We start from the raw sequence: 15,124 nt of genomic DNA, 5'->3' as shown, positions 1-15,124 counted from the left end.
TAAGGAATTACAAATGTGTCCTCACCACCCCCCACGCCCCCTTGGTCTGGTTTTGAGGAACTGAAGGGCCTGCTCCTAGTGGTGAGAAGGACAGCAGTGGCCCTGGTGGCTCAGGCTCTGCTGTCACCCAGGGGGCTGCCCTCCAGGGCCTCCTTCTAATGCCCCAGCCCCAGGCCTGAGAGGCTTTTGGGCAGAGCTGGGAGCTTCAGAGCCACTGACACCTGCTGTGCAGCTGGAGGTTTGTGTTCTGGGACAGGCACTGGGGCAGGGCCCAGCTCTGAAGGTCCTGGCATGGGGGCTGCCCTGCCTCCCTGGCCGCAGGATTTGGCTCTGGGCAGCCATGAGGAATGGGTATGTCGGTGGCTCTCAGGACTTGGCCCTGCAGCCTCTCCTCCCCTTGGTATTTTGGCCTCTGTCCTGTTTCCTATGGGCACTGACCAATGACCGGAAGGCCCTGCAGACTTCAAAGGGCAGTGGCTTCCTCAAATCCCCACCTCCAGCTCCAGGGAAGCAGGAGAGGGGTGCTGGTGGTGTGAGGCCCCCATCTTCCTCCCTCTAAATCTTTACTCACCACCACCAAAGGCCAGCAGCCAGGCATGTGCCCCTGCTCCACCCCCGGAGGAAGGCTGGGGCCTGGCGGGTGGCCTCCTGCCCTTAGGGCTGAGCTGTGTCTGAGCCACTTGGGAGCCCACCGTCCAGGCACGGGGCCCCTCCCTCCCACAGGGAGGCCCTTGTGCTCAGCTGGTCCTGCCAAGGCGGGTGGCGGTTGAAGGGGATGAGGGAGGAGGCACCTGAGGGCCTCAGAGGCCCCCACACAGGCTGAGTCAAGGAGCTGGGCAGCAGGGACGGAGCTGTATCTCCCAGCACCCACTCCCCGCGACTAGCGGCTGCAGGGCTCCTAGCAGAGGTGGGCCCTCGTCTGTCCTGCCCCCTCGCCCCCCTGCAGCCCCATCAGCACACCCTCTGCAACCCCTGCAAGCCCTCCGTCCTGGCTCAGACGCTCACTCCAGCCTGTGGGAGAACCGCCTAGTCCTGGACAGACCGCGTCTGGTACAGAGATTCCACCCCTGCAGGTGCCGGTCCCGGTTCCCAGGCAGTGCGCTGCTCAGGAAGGAGGTGATGCCGGTCCGCCTGAATACTAAGGCGCTGGGGGCCTTTGATCACAGAAGGAGCCAGAAACTGGAGGCTGGTGGCTCGGGGGAGGGGTCAGTGCTCTTGAGCAGAAAGGTCCCGACTGGCTGGAACCTTATACCAAGGCCTCTTCTGAGCCCCTCCTGTGCCTGGACCTTGCAACAAAGCCCTGGCGCCAAATCCCCCAGAGCAGCGGGCGAGTGGGCCGCGCCCAGGTCACAAAGCAGGGACAGCCCATCCTGTCCATTGTGCCTGGCTGGCTCGGCCACCACAGGCCTGAGATGCTTGTGGAGCAGTGGCCCAGCTGGGAAGAGGCCCCGCCATGTAGCCGCGGTCCCGGCGGGCTGACACTGGTGGGCACCACGCTGCCTGTGTGGGTCCTTGGCCCAGACTCCAGGCCCTGGAAGCTGGCCTTTGCCCTCCCTCTGGGCAGTTCTCAGGGGGCTGGGGGAGTCCAAGAAGCAAGGTGTTGGGGGCAGGAGTCCTGGCTCAGAGGCCATAACCCCCGGAATATGAGAACAGCGTGGGGGTGGCAAGCGCCTAGGAACAGCCAGACCATGACTGTGGCCGGGGGAAGTCTGTCTGCAGAGGACAAGGTGCTCCTGGGGTTAACAAGTCTGACTCAGAAAAAAAAACGCTTTACTGTGCAAACCCCACACAGGGCCCAGGCCCAAGCCCTGCCCACAGCGCCGGTCGGGACCTGACTGGGGCCTGCTCTGTGGTCCCCAGCCTGGCCTGAGGTGCCAGGGTCTCCCATGGAGTGTGCCGGTGTCCATGTTCATGCCCGGCATCGGGAGGGCCTCCCGGGACCGTGGGCACCAGGCGGCGGCAGCCCCAGCCTGAGCACAGGTGGGATGGAGTGAGAGCCCACCTGCCCAGTTTCAGGGTCCACACAGGTCCACACAGTCCTTCCCGCTGCGGAACACGTGGTAGATGCTGGTCGGAGGGAACATGGCGACAGCACCAAGCAGGGAGCCCACCTGGATGGCCACACCAACGGCCAGCAATGCTGGCCGCCCGCCCCCATGCAGCAGGGAGCTGGCAGCCACCTTCACATAGGAGAACAGCCCCAGACATAGCACCCACGACAGCACCTAGGGGAGACACAGCAGCAGGCTGAGCATAGATGCCTCCGGCTCCCGGGCACACCTCCCCTGCCACCCTCTTGCTCCAGTGTCCCGTGCGCTTACCACAAGGACCATCCCTGCAGTCGTGCCCACGAGGGGCGGGCAGGGGCTCAGGATTGCCAGCGCCATCAGGTAGCCCCCAAAGAGCAGGCCCAGCAGAGAGAAGCCGCCCAGCCCGGCCAGAGACCTGCCAGGGGTAAGCAGGAAGTCAGGACTGGCTGTTCCTGGCCGGGGTCCCCATCCCTAGGTTCCAACCCCAGTGGCTTAAGGCCCCTTGTGCACCTGCACAGCACGCCCATGGCCAGGAAGCAGGCAAGGGGGTTGGCGGCGCTGCCCAGCACCGCGGCCAGGTGGTAGGCCAGGCGCCCATAGGGCAAACAGGAGAAGCTCTGCACAGCTGGCAACACGCCATTGGTCAGTGCATTGGTGACGGCCAGCAGGCCCAGCAGGCAGGCACTGCGGGCAGAGAGCAGTCGTTGGGCCTCAGGGTCTCGGCCGGGCGTGGTGCCTGCCACCTGGAAAGGTGGCTCCTGCAGTGGTGAGGCCTCTCCTTCCGCCTCCTCCTCCACGCCTGGGGCTCCCACCCGACAGCCAGGCCCCAGGCCTTCCGTGGGCATGGACGGTGGTAACGGCGGCAGCAGCAGCAGAAGACCCTGGAAGGCGGCAGCCGAAATGACCAGAAGGGCAGCCAGCGTCCAGAAGAAGGTGCTGGCGGAAAAACGCTCCGGGAAGTAGTGGGGAGGCCCCGGGGTGCCGTTGGTGGGGGCTGGTGGGCACTGGAGGCGGCCCACCCCCTGCGCGAGGGCCAGCACGCAGGGCAGCAGGGCACTCAGGCCCTGACCCAGGAAGAAGGACCGCAGAAAGGGAGGCGGCAGGTGGCTCAGGAAGGGCAGGAAAGTGACATTAGAGGCACAGCAGGCCAGCGCCAGCACCAAGGCCAGCGTCAGGAAGGCCACGGAGTGATCCTGCCCGGCCACGGGGGCCACCTGCTGCCACAGCGGGGCCAGCAGGGCAGTGCCCGCCACACTCAACGCCTGCACCACCTGGATGGGGGCCCGCTCGCCCTTGCCTGGGGCCAGGCGTCTCCACAGCGTCACCACCAGCAGCCCCAGGTTCCCCAGCGCCACCAGCACAGAGAGGTACGAGGGGAGGCTCCAACCTGCAGGGAAGGCAGGGGGCCACGTCAGAGGCAACGCGGCTGCAGCCCGCCTCCCGGGCCGGCCTGGCCCCCGCTTGCCTGCAACTCTCACTCACCCTCGGGGAGGTCTTTCACCACCACGGGCAGCTCCACCCAGATACCGTTCACCGCAGCCCAGGAGCCCATGCCGAACAGGGCTACCAACAGGTGGGTCAGCACCAGGCGGCCCAGCGGGGGCGCTGCCATGAGCCGCGGCTGGGCCCCCAGGACAGCGCACAGGTCAGCTCCTCCGGCCGCACCTCGGTCCAAAGAAGGCGCGTACACTCTTCTGGAAACTGCAGACCTTTTCTAGCTTGAAGGAAACAGACGCAAACTCGGGATCACAAGGAAGAGACGCCGGTGTCAGAAGAGGGTCAGACGGCCAAGACCGGGAAAAGTGGAGGGCGCCCGGGGAGGGGAGGGGCGGAGGAGGGTCCAAAATAGATCCAGTAGCACCTGCCTCCGGGCCAGGACCCCCACACAGCAAGGCTGGCAGGTGGGGAAGCGGGAAGCCCGGCCCCCGGTGCCAGGGAGGCCCCGCCAGAGGATGACCAAGAGGGAGCTGACCACCCCCAGAACAGACGTGGGCACAGGGCCCCTCTCAGGCGCCACGCTCACCTTCGCAGCCTGGCGCCAACTGGGAGTGCCGAGCTGTCCGCGGCCCCGGAGCCTGAGCCCAGCGGGGCCCTGAGGGGCGTGGCCGCGACGGGCCCCGCCTCCTGCGTCGGGGGGCGGCGGACAGCAGCCGGGGCGCCCAGGTCCTCGCGCCTCCCGGTCCAGCGCCCGAGCGATCCCCGACCCGGTGGCCGGCCTCCCGCCACGCGGCCTGCAGCCCAGGATTGTGGTTCCAGCCCAGAGCCGGTGGGGCCGGGGATGGGGCCGGGACAGAGCGGAGAGCCCACCTCCCCGGCCCGGACACGGTTAAATCCCGGCCTGCCAGCCCCGCCGGAAGCCCCGCCCCGGAAGTAGGCACGGATTCGTTGGAGAGATGACAAGCCCCTCCCCGGACACGCCCCTTCCGCCGTCGGGCTCCGTTGCTTCCGCTCCACTGGAGCAGTCGGTGGAGCGCCGCGGGTACCCATGGCTCCCGGAGGTGCCCGGCGGGTCCGGAGGGCCCGGCGCAGGGTACGCGGCGCGCCAGCGGCCGAGGAGCGGGCCCGCTCGGCCGAGGACTGGTGGTGGGACCGCCTGGCGCCGAGCGGCTCCGGGTTCCACCTGCTGCAGGCCGACAGCATGCTGCTCGTGCTGCCCGGCGCGGGGCCCGCTCGCGCTCGCGCGCACCGCCGAGCCGCCCGCCGCGCCCAGCCGCTGCCGCCCCCCGGGGCCCGCTCCGCAGGGGCCAAGGCCAGGCACCGAACCGCACCCGCAGCCGCGCCCGCGCCGCCGCCAGGGCCCGACCCCGGCTGGGGCGACCGCATCCCCTTGGAGATCCTGCTGCAAATTTTCGGGCTGCGGGTGGCGGCCGACGGGCCCATGCCCTTCCTCGGCAGGTACCTCGGGTCCGTCGAGCGCGGCGGACCTGTTGCCACCGCGTGGGGGGCAGAGGCCGCGCGCGTCTGAGCGTACACACTGTGCCCGAGAGGCCGGTCCCTCCTGGGGTCCGTTTAGAGCCCCACGAGCCTGACTGCGCGCCGCGTTGTAAGAGTTGCCGCAGCCGGTGCGATGGCACCGGCCACCAAAGGCGCGGCCCTTCAGCAGAGGGTTTCTTCCAGGGCCGCACGCGTGTGCCGCCGCTGGCACGAGGCCGCCTCCCAGCCCGCGCTCTGGCACACCGTGACCCTGTCGCCCCCGCTGGCTGGCCGATCCACCAAAGGCGATGCCAAGGCCGAGAAGAAGCTCCTCGCTTCCCTGGAGTGGCTTATGCCCAACCGGTGGGGCACCCCCTCTTTTCCTCATCCGCTCACTCTACCTGTGTTGTGTGGAAAGTCCCGGGCCCCTCCCTGCGTCCCTGCACCAAGGCGATGGGCGGGAGGACCCTGAAAAAGGCAGCGTGGGAACCTTTGCAGCTCAGCCTCTGCTGTCCCCCCAGGTTCTCGCAGCTCCAGAGGCTGACCCTCATCCACTGGAAGTCCCAGGTACATCCCGTGTTGAAGGTGAGTGCTGGAGGCTGCCCTGCAGCCAGCTGTGAAACTCTGGGGTTGCCCCTTTCTTCCAGGGAGTGGGCCAGGCACCAGGGGCCCAACACTGGCCCGTGGGGATACCTGCCTGGTCCTCCTTCCCTGTTGTCTCCTCCAGCAGGGAGGCGTCAGAAGCAGGAGCCCCCAGGTGGGCCTGGCATGGGCGGAAAGGAGGCCAGAGCCGAGGCTTTCTTTCTCTTGCTGATCGTAGCCTGTCCTCCCCCAATCCCGCGGGGTCTCGTCCTCTGCAGCTGGTCAGTGAATCCTGTCCTCGGCTCACCTTCCTCAAGCTTTCTGACTGCCATGGCGTGACTTCGGACACTCTGGTCATGCTGGCCAGAGCCTGCCCCCAGCTCCACAGCCTGGACCTTCAGCACTCCATGGTGAGCCCTGTGTCCCCAGGGGCCCCGAAGAAGCCCAAGCCACAGTGACAGGCACCCCTGTGCTGGGTCCTCAGGTGGAGTCCACGGCTGTGGTGAACTTCTTGGAGGAGGCGGGGCCTCGAATGCGCAAGCTGTGGCTGACCTACGGCTCCCAGACCACTGCCATCTTGGGTGCCCTGCTGGTAGGTTGGCGATAGGCAGGAGCTGAGTTGGTGCCGAGCCAGGGACTGCCAGGCCACTGACCCCCTGGTCACCCCCCACTTCTGCAGGGCAGCTGCTGCCCCCAGCTCCAGCTCCTGGAGGTGAGCACGGGCATTCACCGAAACAACACTCCCCTCCAGCTGCCCGTGGAGGCCCTGCAGAGAGGCTGCCCCCAGCTGCAGGTACCCGACGCCCCACCTCTCCCACCTGGCACGCCCCTCCCCACCTGCAGCCTGGGCCTTGCTCCCAGGTGCTGCGGCTTCTGAACCTGATATGGCTGCCCAAACCATCGGGGCGAGCGGCGATTCCTGGCCCAGGCTTCCCCTGCCTCGAGGAGCTCTGCCTTGCCGGCTCCACCTGCAACTTTGTGAGCAACGAGGCTCTGAGCCGCCTGCTCCGAGGTTCCCCTGGCCTGCGCCTGCTGGATCTTCGAGGCTGCGCCCGCGTCACACCCGTCGGCCTGTATGACCTGCCGTGTCAGGGTCAGCTCCCCTGGGTGGCGGCAGGGCAGGTGTGATGTGGGGCCCTTGCCCACCCCGCAGCTCATGCCCACCCCCTCTCGCCTGCAGAGCTGGAGCAGCTGCACCTGGGCCTGTATGGCATGTCAGATCGGCTGACTCTAGCCAAGGAGGGCAGCCCCCTGTTGACCCATAAGTGGTGCCACACTCTGCGGGAACTGGACTTGAGTGGCCAGGGCTTCAGTGAGAAGGACTTGGAGCAGGCCCTAGCCGCCTTCTCAAGCCCCCCCGGGGGCTCACCCCCAGCCCTGTGCTCCCTTAACCTCAGGGGCACCCGGGTCACACCAAGCACAGTCAGGTCAGCACCCCCTCCCCCTGTCCCTTGGAGCCAGGGTGGCATGCCTCCTGTCCTGCCAGGCTTACCAGTTCCAGGGTCTGAAAGGGGAGCATATACTGGCAAAGCCCCTACTTGGAGTCGGGCTCGGGGACACCAAGGGAACTGGAATTGGGCCTCGGTGGCTTGGGTGGCAGAGCCAGCTGTGGTGCATGGGCAGAGAGGGCTCCCCAGCCTGGCCGAGCCCTGGCAGGGCCAGAGTCTCCTGGGAGCCAGTGGCTCAGTGCCCCATGGCCTACCTTGCTCCCACAGCTCTGTGATCAGCAGCTGCCCAGGCCTGCTGTACCTCAACCTGGAGTCCTGCCGCTGCCTTCCCCGGGGCCTGAAGCGGGCCTACCGGGGCCCAGAGGAGGTCCAGTGGTGCCTGGAGCAGCTGCTCACCTGCCCCCCTGGCCCCAGCTAGGCCGCCTGGCCCTGCACCCTTTTCCAGTTTTGGATGTTGGAGCATTTTGTTACAATAAACATTTTAAGAACCGTGTGGTCTTTGGTTTGGGGTGGGGGTGGTCAGGGCTTATGCCTGAGGGAACCACTCGAGGCTAGAGCTGGCCTGGGGTCTGGTTTTCTTTTGGGGGGTGGGCCCCCAGGGTCCTGAATCTGCCTGTGGCTGTGCCTTGGACTGGAATCCTGGGATAAGTGTGTGTCCCACCCTCGGAGATGCCATGGTGAGCTGCCCTCGGTTGTGAGGCTCTGGCCTGGGCAGGCGTAATGCAGGGGACGGCCCTGCTCAGCTATGGGGTTTGGTGTGGGGTGCCTGCCTACAGATTTCTGTCCATCTTAGACTTGGGGTGTCTCACCACCCCATCCTTCAGGAAAGCTTTTGAACCAGGTTGTATAGGAGCTTCCCACAGGTGGGGTGGGCCTGTGAGTGCCCACAGCAGGGACCTGGCCAGGGGACTCTCCTGAAAAGGGGCGGTCAACAATACAGACCCTTCTAGAACCCAGCACCCCAAGCTTCTAGAACCCAAGCGCACCCCGCAGCCCAGCCTAGGCTGCCGCCTGGGGTCTCCCCTGCGGATCGCCTGAGCGCTCCAGCTCCCTCCTCACTGCAGCCCTGGCAACTTTATTCCAGGTGCCAGTAGGACTGGGGGAGCGGGGTGGGGGGGAAGGGGCGGCTGGAGAGCTGCCCAGCTGACCGCTTATGCCTGACCCAGGCCCAGGTCCCCGATGACCTCATCTTCAGCCTTCCCACTCCCCCTGGCAAGCGCTTCCAGCTCTGGGCCCTAGGGCTCTTCTGCACCGAGCACCACTTGGCCAGGTGCCTCCGGAACAACAGCTGCTACCCGTTCACGCAGCAGCAGCCCAACGGTGCGGCGCGGGGCGCACGGCCAGGCCGGCTGGGCGGGGCGGTGACCCGAGTGGGGCGGAGCCAGGACGCAGGGGCGGGCCGGGGCCTGGAACCCGCCGGCTGGACGCCGGTCACGGCCGCCGCCACCCCGGTCTCACGCACCTGTCTGCCCGCGCAGTCTTCGTGCTCGAGTACTACCTGGACACGCTGTGGAAGGGGGCGCTGCTCTTCCTCGTCTGCCTCGTCCTCATCGTCTCCGGCCTCGTGAGCCAGGTCAGCTCCCGGCCCCGCCCAGGCCCCCCACACCCCGCACCCCCGGCCGCCACTCGGCGCCCCGCCCGCTCAGAGGCTCCCGCCCGCAGGTGCGGAATCAGGAGACGTGGGGCTTCCCCGCGTACGGCATGGGCGTGGGGCTGTGGCTCATGGTCTCGTCGCTGCCGCGGCGCCGCCTGGTGCTGAACCACGTGCTCGGCACCTACCACTTCTCCATCCAGGGCCGCAGCGTGTGCCAGGGCCCCATCCACCTGGTCTACGTGCGCCTGGCGCTCAGCTCTGACGGTGACGAGGGGACCCGGTGGGCGAGGGTGTGCGGGACGGGCGGCTGCTGGGATGCGGGCGGGGCGGGGCGGGCCAGCGGGTCCCTGAGCCCCGCCCCGGCCTCGGGCTGAGCCGCGCCCTCACCAGCCCGCGGAAGGTGCTTCTTCCAGCTGGTTCTGTGCGGCCACAAGCTGGAGCCGCTCATCCTCGTGCAGCTGTCGGAGCGCTACGAGGTGGGTCCCGCCCCGGCCCCGGCCTGTCCTCTCTGTCCCGCGCTCCACGCGACGCTGACCACGGCCTCGGTCTTCCGATGGCGCCATTTCCCAGGCGGTCTCGGCCTGGCCTGTGCGCTGCAGCGGGCGGCGGGGAGGGCGCTGGGGAGGGCGCTCGGGATGACCACCAGGCTGGACCTGCGGCCTGGCCAGGGGGGTGGCGGCCGCGGGGTCGCTCCTGCCCCTGCGAGAGCTGAGCTCCGCCTGCTCGCTCCCCCAGCAAATGGAATTCCTGGGCAGGCACATCGCCCGGCAGCTCAACATTAACTACTTCGACTTCCCGACCACCTCCTACCGGCACGTGGTCCGCCACTGGCCGCTGGGGGTCACCTTAAGCCCACGCGGCGAGCTGCAAAGCTTACACCCCCACAGGGGCACTCAGTTAAAACTGGACGTGTGACGCTCCACCTCCTGCACCGCCAACATGCCCCCTCCCCCCCACCCTCCACCCCCACTCCCTTCCCCTACCCCACCCTCCTCTCAATAAAGCTGCCACTTGCTTCTAGGGGTCCTTTTCTCTGTGCGGGAGGCTCCCCCTCGGCGTCTTCTCCTAGTGCGCACCTCCCAGGGCCTCCAGGCTGCTGTCAGCCAGCAATGCCTCTGGATTGAAAGGTGGGGATGGCCCGGCCAGTGTGGCTCAGTGGTTGAGTATCCACCTGTGAATCAGGAGGTCAGGGTTCGATTCGAGGTCAGGGCACATGCCCAGTTGCGGGCTTGATCCCCAGTGTGGGTTGTGCAGGAGGCAGCTGATCCATGATTCTCTCTCATCATCGATGTTTCTATCTTTCCCTCCCCTTTTCTGTCTGAAATCAATAATTTAAAAAAAAAAAAAAAGGTAGGGGCAGCGGTGGGAGCGAAGTGGAGGAGCGGCCAGAATCTAGCTAGGAGGTGGGCCCATCCTCAGGCAGGTGTGGACGTGCTGCCCCTCTTGGGCAGCTGCCTGAACTGGCCTCAGGGGCTGACCCATCAACAGAATCCAGGAGTCAGATGGATGGTTCCCATCTGGGTCAGGTGCCTGCTCCTGGTCCAATCGGCAACGCAATGGGGCACGGCCGCAGGTCCAAGCCTGTGCCCCGAGGTAGACAGCCCCAACGTTCCTGCCGCAGAGCTGGAGGCCAGGGGTCGCCACCGGCTGGGGTGGGACCGTGTGTCTGTGTCTGCTGGGACCCCAGGCCACGTTCCCTGGTCCAGTGGGTGTTTCTGCCTCCCGGGTGCTGAGAATGGAAAAGGCTGTGGGCCACGGGGACCCAGGAGGGGTGGTGCCTGGCCCTGTCCACCTGGTTCTCTGGGTAAGCATTCTCCCTCACGGCCGTGCTGGGGACCCAGTCTTTGTGAACTGTGTCTAGCGAAGTGTCCCTGGAACCAGCACCAGCTGCACAATGTGCAGGGCCCCATGCAAAGTGCACGTGCGGAGCCCGCTGTTACACAGTTAAGCATTTCCATGAGACTGGCGGGGCCGGGGTGTGCAGTGGGTGGGGTGTCGTCCCTACCCTGGAAGGTTGCGAGTTTGATTCCTGTAGGGGCTGTGCAGGGGGCAGCCTACAGATGTTTTAGTCTCACATCGATGTTTCTCTCTCTCACTCCCTTCCTGTCTCTAAAAAAATCAATTTAAAAAAGCGGGGGGGGGGACCCTAACCGGTTTGGCTCAGTGGATAGAGCATCGGCCTGCGGACTCGAGGGTCCCAGGTTTGAATCCAGTCAAGGGCATGTACCTTAGCTACAGGCACATCCCCAGTGGGGGACGTGCAGGAGGCAGCTGGTCGATGTTTCTTGCTCATCGATGTTTCTAACTATCCCTCTCCCTTCCTCTCTGTAAAAAAATCAATAAAATATATTTAAAAAATAAAAACTGGGGTGGGGACCTTGAGTGTGGGCTGGATTTAGTGACTTACTTCCCAAAAATAGAGCAGCAATGCCCGTCTGGCAAGGCTCAGTGGTTGAGCAAGGACCTATGAACCAGGAGGTCATGGTTCGATTCCCAGTCTGGGCACATGCTTAGGTTGTGGGCTCGATCCCCAGTGTGGGGCGTGCAGGAGGCAGCCGATTGGTGTTTCTCTCTCATCCATGTTTCTAACTCTCTATCCTTCTCCCTTCCTCTCTGTAAAATCTATTTAAAAATATAAAAATAAATAAAGTGACTTCCCTGTTCTATCTCTCAGCATCCTTTAATTAAAAAAAAAAATCTTTCAGCACACCAGTTGAAAATTGCTGGAATAGAGCAGAGAAAAGGGAAAAAAAAAAAAGTACTTTTATAGTAGAAACACTTGGCAGCCACCATCTTAACCACGTGACTGAGGTAGCATCACCAGTGGCGGCTCACTCAGGAGGACCGGCCCTCTGCTGGGATGCAATGACCACCTCACCTCTGTCTCCTCTCCCAACCCAGACCCTCGGCTAATCACAAGGACATCAGACACACCCCAACTGAGGGACAAAGTCTCTGCGTGTCGCCGCTGTGTTACGACTTCTGTACTTTCCTTCCTTTGCGGAGAGTAGATTTTCATCTGGGGTCCTTCTGCCTGTGCAACTTGTGGTGTAGGTCACCTGGTGATGAGTTCTTTCAGCTGCGGTATGTCTGCAAAGTCCATGTGACCCCATCTCTTTTTTAAAATAGTTTATTGACTTGGAGAGAGAGGGAGAGGGAGAGGGAGGGAAACATGTGAGAGTGCAACATGGATTGGCTGCCTCCTGTATGCCTCCCATCGAGGATCGAGCCTGCAACCGGGCATGTGCCCTTGACCAGGCATCGAACCAGCAACCTCCTAGTGCATGGAAGGATGCCCAATCAACTGAGCCACACCGGCCCAGGTGCCCCCATCTTTTTTAAAATTTTATTGATGGATTGATTTCAGAGAGGAGGAAGGGGGAGAGAGACTGATTTTGTTGTTCCCCTTATTTGCATTCATTGGTTGATTCTGGTCTGTGCCCTGACTGGGGACCAAGCCCAGAACCTTGGCTTATCGGGTCAAAGCTCCAACCAACTGCGCTATCTGGCCAGGGCCTGACTCTGTTTGGATTGCTGACTCGTGTCCCCGTTTTGAGTGGTTCTCCTGGCCCTGTGGACGCCTGGTGACTTTACACTGTTGGGCTCCCCATGGTGGTGTCTTCCTACGAATGGAAGGCACCTGAAGTTGGCTCAGCAGCTCAGTTGGCTTGGAAACAGTGTGACCCGGCCTTGGTTTAGCTTTGCTAGGAGGTCTCAGAGTGTGGTTTTTGTTCCGTGTTAGTTTCCCGCTCAGTGAAGAAAACCCTTGTAATGCTCACCTGTCGGTCGGGTATGAGCTTCCCAGCCTGTGTGAGCTCCAGGGGCTGTTCCTGCTCACCCTTTCAGGTGGTTCTTTCCCCAGGCTCTCCTCACGCACCCCTCCCCTCTGGCCTAGGGTGCACGCGCGCGCGCACACACACACACACACACACACACACACACACACACACCATGGTGGCCTCAGGACCTTGGCGCAGGTGTTTCCCTCAGCACCCTCCATGCCTGTCTCCACCCCAGGTCCTTCTTCTCCTGTTTCATCATCCAAGCCATCACTGTCCACTCCTTGTCCTGGGCTGGACTGTGCCCTCTAGGAGCACCTGCTGCCCTGGCCCTGAACAAGCGCTGCAGAGCACAGGGTGTTCAGTGCAGGGTTGTAAGGTGGCGGCAGAAATGGGTCCAGGCATGCCCACACCTCCCAGTTCTTGTTAACGGCACCTGCACCAGCCTCAACGACAGGCCCGCTGTGGCCCGGAGGGGGACCTCCGGCACCGGTGCAATGATTTTGAATCCTGAGCTGCATGCAGGTGGGGAGGGGCTGCACAGAACCCCGAGTCCCGTTTCACAGATGGTTCTTCTGGGGCTGGTTTCAAGGAAAAGGAGATGCTGAGTGCTGGGTTTGAGATTGATCAATGAAGCTCTGGGCTCTTTAGCAAGTCCCTGAGCCTCTCCTTTCACTCTTTAAATATATATATATATATTGATTTCAGAGAGAAGGAAGAGGGAAAGATAGAAACATCAGTGCTGAGAGAGAATTGCTGATTGGCTGCCTCCTGCATGCCCCCTACTGGGGATGGAGCCCATAACCCGGGCACGTGCCCTTGACCAGAATCGAACCCAGGACCCTTCGGTCCATAGGCCGACGCTTTATCCACTGAGCCAAACCAGCTAGGGCTGAGCCTCTCTTTTCTTACCTGAGTATTGGTGGTAAAAATCCCTGCTACATTCCTCAATTAAAAATGCACACTGTGGCCCTAACCAGTTTGGCTCAGTGGATAGAGCATCAGCCTGCGGACTGAAAGGTTCGCATTACCAGGTTTGATTCTGGTCAACGGCATGTACCTTGGTTTCGGGCACATACCCAGTAGGGGGTGTGCAGGAGGCAGCTGATCGATGTTTCTCTCTCTCTCTCTCTCTCTCTCTCTCTCTCTCTCTCTCTCTCTCTCTCATCGATGTCTCTAACTCTCCATCCCTATCCCTTCCTCTCTGTAAAAAATCAATAAAATATATACATTTTTAAAAATGCACACTGTGTGTAGGTAACTATATTACCTCCAAGATCTGCCAGAATCAGCAGATGAGGGGCTGCCCATCCACGTGGCACCCAGGACACCAGGACTTCCAGGAAGGCAAGACACCCGACCACGCATTCTGTGTCAGAGAAAGGCTGGGGTCGGCGGGTGTTGAGGTGTCAAGGAGCCAGGCCAAAGGAGGCTCTAGCCAAGGGAGGACCAGGAAGCCAGGGAGGAAGCTATCCAGGGGCGGGCCCTCCAGGCTGGGCTGGGCAGAGCCCCACAGGCAGGAGGAGGTTGGAAGGTGACCCTAGGGTCCACAGTGGGCACACACAGGCTTACCGGTTCTGTTGGAGCAGGATGCTGGGGACACAGACTCAGAGTCTCTCCCTTCAATATGTATTTTAAAAATATATTTCTTTGTTGATTTCCGAGAGAAAAGGAGAAGGGGGGGAGAGAGAGAAACAACAATGATGAGAATCATTGATTGGCTGCCTCCAGCAGGTCCCCTACTGGGGATTGAGCCTGCAACCCAGGCATGTGCCCTTAGCCGGAATCGAACCTGGGACCCTTCAATCCGCAGGCCAACACTCTAATATCCACTGAGCGAAACCAGCTAGGGCTTCAGTATGTATTTTTAAAATTGATTTCAAAATGGGAGGGAGAGAGAGAGCTAGAAACATCAATGATGAGAGAGAATCATTGATCGGCTGCCTCCTGCACACCCCACACTGGGGATGGAGCCTGCAACCCGGGCATGTGCCCTGACCGGGAATCGAACGGTGACCTCCTGGTTCATAAGTCAACACTGAATCACTGAGCCAGGCCGGAGTCTCTCCCTCAAAGCCTAGCCTTTCAGCAACAGGGGGCCTGCCCTGGACTGCAGGTGGCACACCCAGAAGTGGAGGGACATAAAACCAACACTGCATCCCTCCCATCCCACAGGGAGAGGGGCCGGGCCCAGCTGCACCCGGACTGGGGAACAGTCCCTGAGGCCGGAGGCTCGGTGGGCGGCCAAGCACAGCTGGTGTATCCAGGGCACTGGAGTGTCCTGCAACCAGGCTGGGTCCGTGGGGGCATCCGGGAGGTGTGAGGGGACCCCATCTCCTCTCCTGCAACAAAGCCCCTCTCCCCTGGGTCTCCTGCTCTCAGAGGGCGAGGCTCAGGGTGGCCTCCCAGGGCGGAGGGCTGAAACTTTCCCAAGTGTAAGCATCAGCCGGCCGGCAAGCCTCAGTGGTCGAGCCTGGACCAGGAAACGAGGTGTCCTGTTGGATTCCCGGTCAGGGCTCATGCCCAGGTTGCAGGCTCCATCCCCAGGACAGGGCTTGCAGGAAGCAGCTGATCAATGATTCTCCCTCATTGATGTTTCTATCTCTCCCTTCCTCTCTCTCTAAAAATCAATGAAAACATACTTGAAAAAATGTAAGAATCACCAACTGTCCCCTCCCAGCCTCTCCTTGCTGGATCCTAGGACTGGGGCACGGGGACCTCGGGATTTGCGTGGCGGGGGTGGGGGTGTGTGGTCAAGGCAAGGAGGCCCAAGTAACT

The 15,124-nt window shown here is 62.8% G+C and overlaps 3 protein-coding genes across 4 annotated transcripts; 2 read left to right on the top strand and 1 right to left on the bottom strand.

The window, feature by feature from the left end:
- Nucleotides 1-1,753: 1,753 nt before the first annotated feature.
- SLC52A2 (solute carrier family 52 member 2) lies at nt 1,754-4,385 on the bottom strand. Of its 2 annotated transcripts, none has more exons than XM_059672586.1 (5): nt 4,054-4,385; nt 3,513-3,748; nt 2,541-3,417; nt 2,322-2,445; nt 1,754-2,225 (listed from the first exon to the last, which is right to left on the bottom strand). In XM_059672586.1, exons 2-5 carry the CDS (start codon nt 3,640-3,642, stop codon nt 2,013-2,015), a joined length of 1,344 nt encoding a protein of 447 aa, XP_059528569.1. In that variant the 5' UTR covers nt 3,643-3,748; nt 4,054-4,385; the 3' UTR covers nt 1,754-2,012. The 2 variants fall into 2 exon arrangements, with proteins under 2 accessions (XP_059528569.1, XP_059528570.1); XM_059672587.1 differs by having other exon boundaries at nt 3,513-3,744.
- A 16-nt stretch (nt 4,386-4,401) lies between these two features.
- Nucleotides 4,402-7,462, top strand: FBXL6 (F-box and leucine rich repeat protein 6). The gene is made up of 9 exons (XM_059672578.1): nt 4,402-4,925; nt 5,148-5,306; nt 5,465-5,528; nt 5,804-5,935; nt 6,010-6,117; nt 6,205-6,318; nt 6,387-6,618; nt 6,706-6,952; nt 7,241-7,462. The coding sequence occupies exons 1-9, from the start codon at nt 4,516-4,518 to the stop codon at nt 7,389-7,391; spliced, it is 1,617 nt and encodes a 538-aa protein (XP_059528561.1). The 5' UTR covers nt 4,402-4,515; the 3' UTR covers nt 7,392-7,462.
- A 231-nt stretch (nt 7,463-7,693) lies between these two features.
- Nucleotides 7,694-9,587, top strand: TMEM249 (transmembrane protein 249). The gene is made up of 6 exons (XM_059672362.1): nt 7,694-7,723; nt 8,068-8,293; nt 8,452-8,546; nt 8,636-8,831; nt 8,958-9,043; nt 9,303-9,587. Exons 1-6 carry the CDS (start codon nt 7,694-7,696, stop codon nt 9,480-9,482), a joined length of 813 nt encoding a protein of 270 aa, XP_059528345.1. The 3' UTR covers nt 9,483-9,587.
- Nucleotides 9,588-15,124: the final 5,537 nt, after the last annotated feature.

The sequence above is a fragment of the Myotis daubentonii genome, chromosome 17, assembly GCF_963259705.1.
Source record: "Myotis daubentonii chromosome 17, mMyoDau2.1, whole genome shotgun sequence".
NCBI lineage: Eukaryota > Metazoa > Chordata > Mammalia > Chiroptera > Vespertilionidae > Myotis > Myotis daubentonii.
Note: the sequence above shows the minus strand (reverse complement) of the source record. Positions and strands in the feature narration are given on the sequence as shown.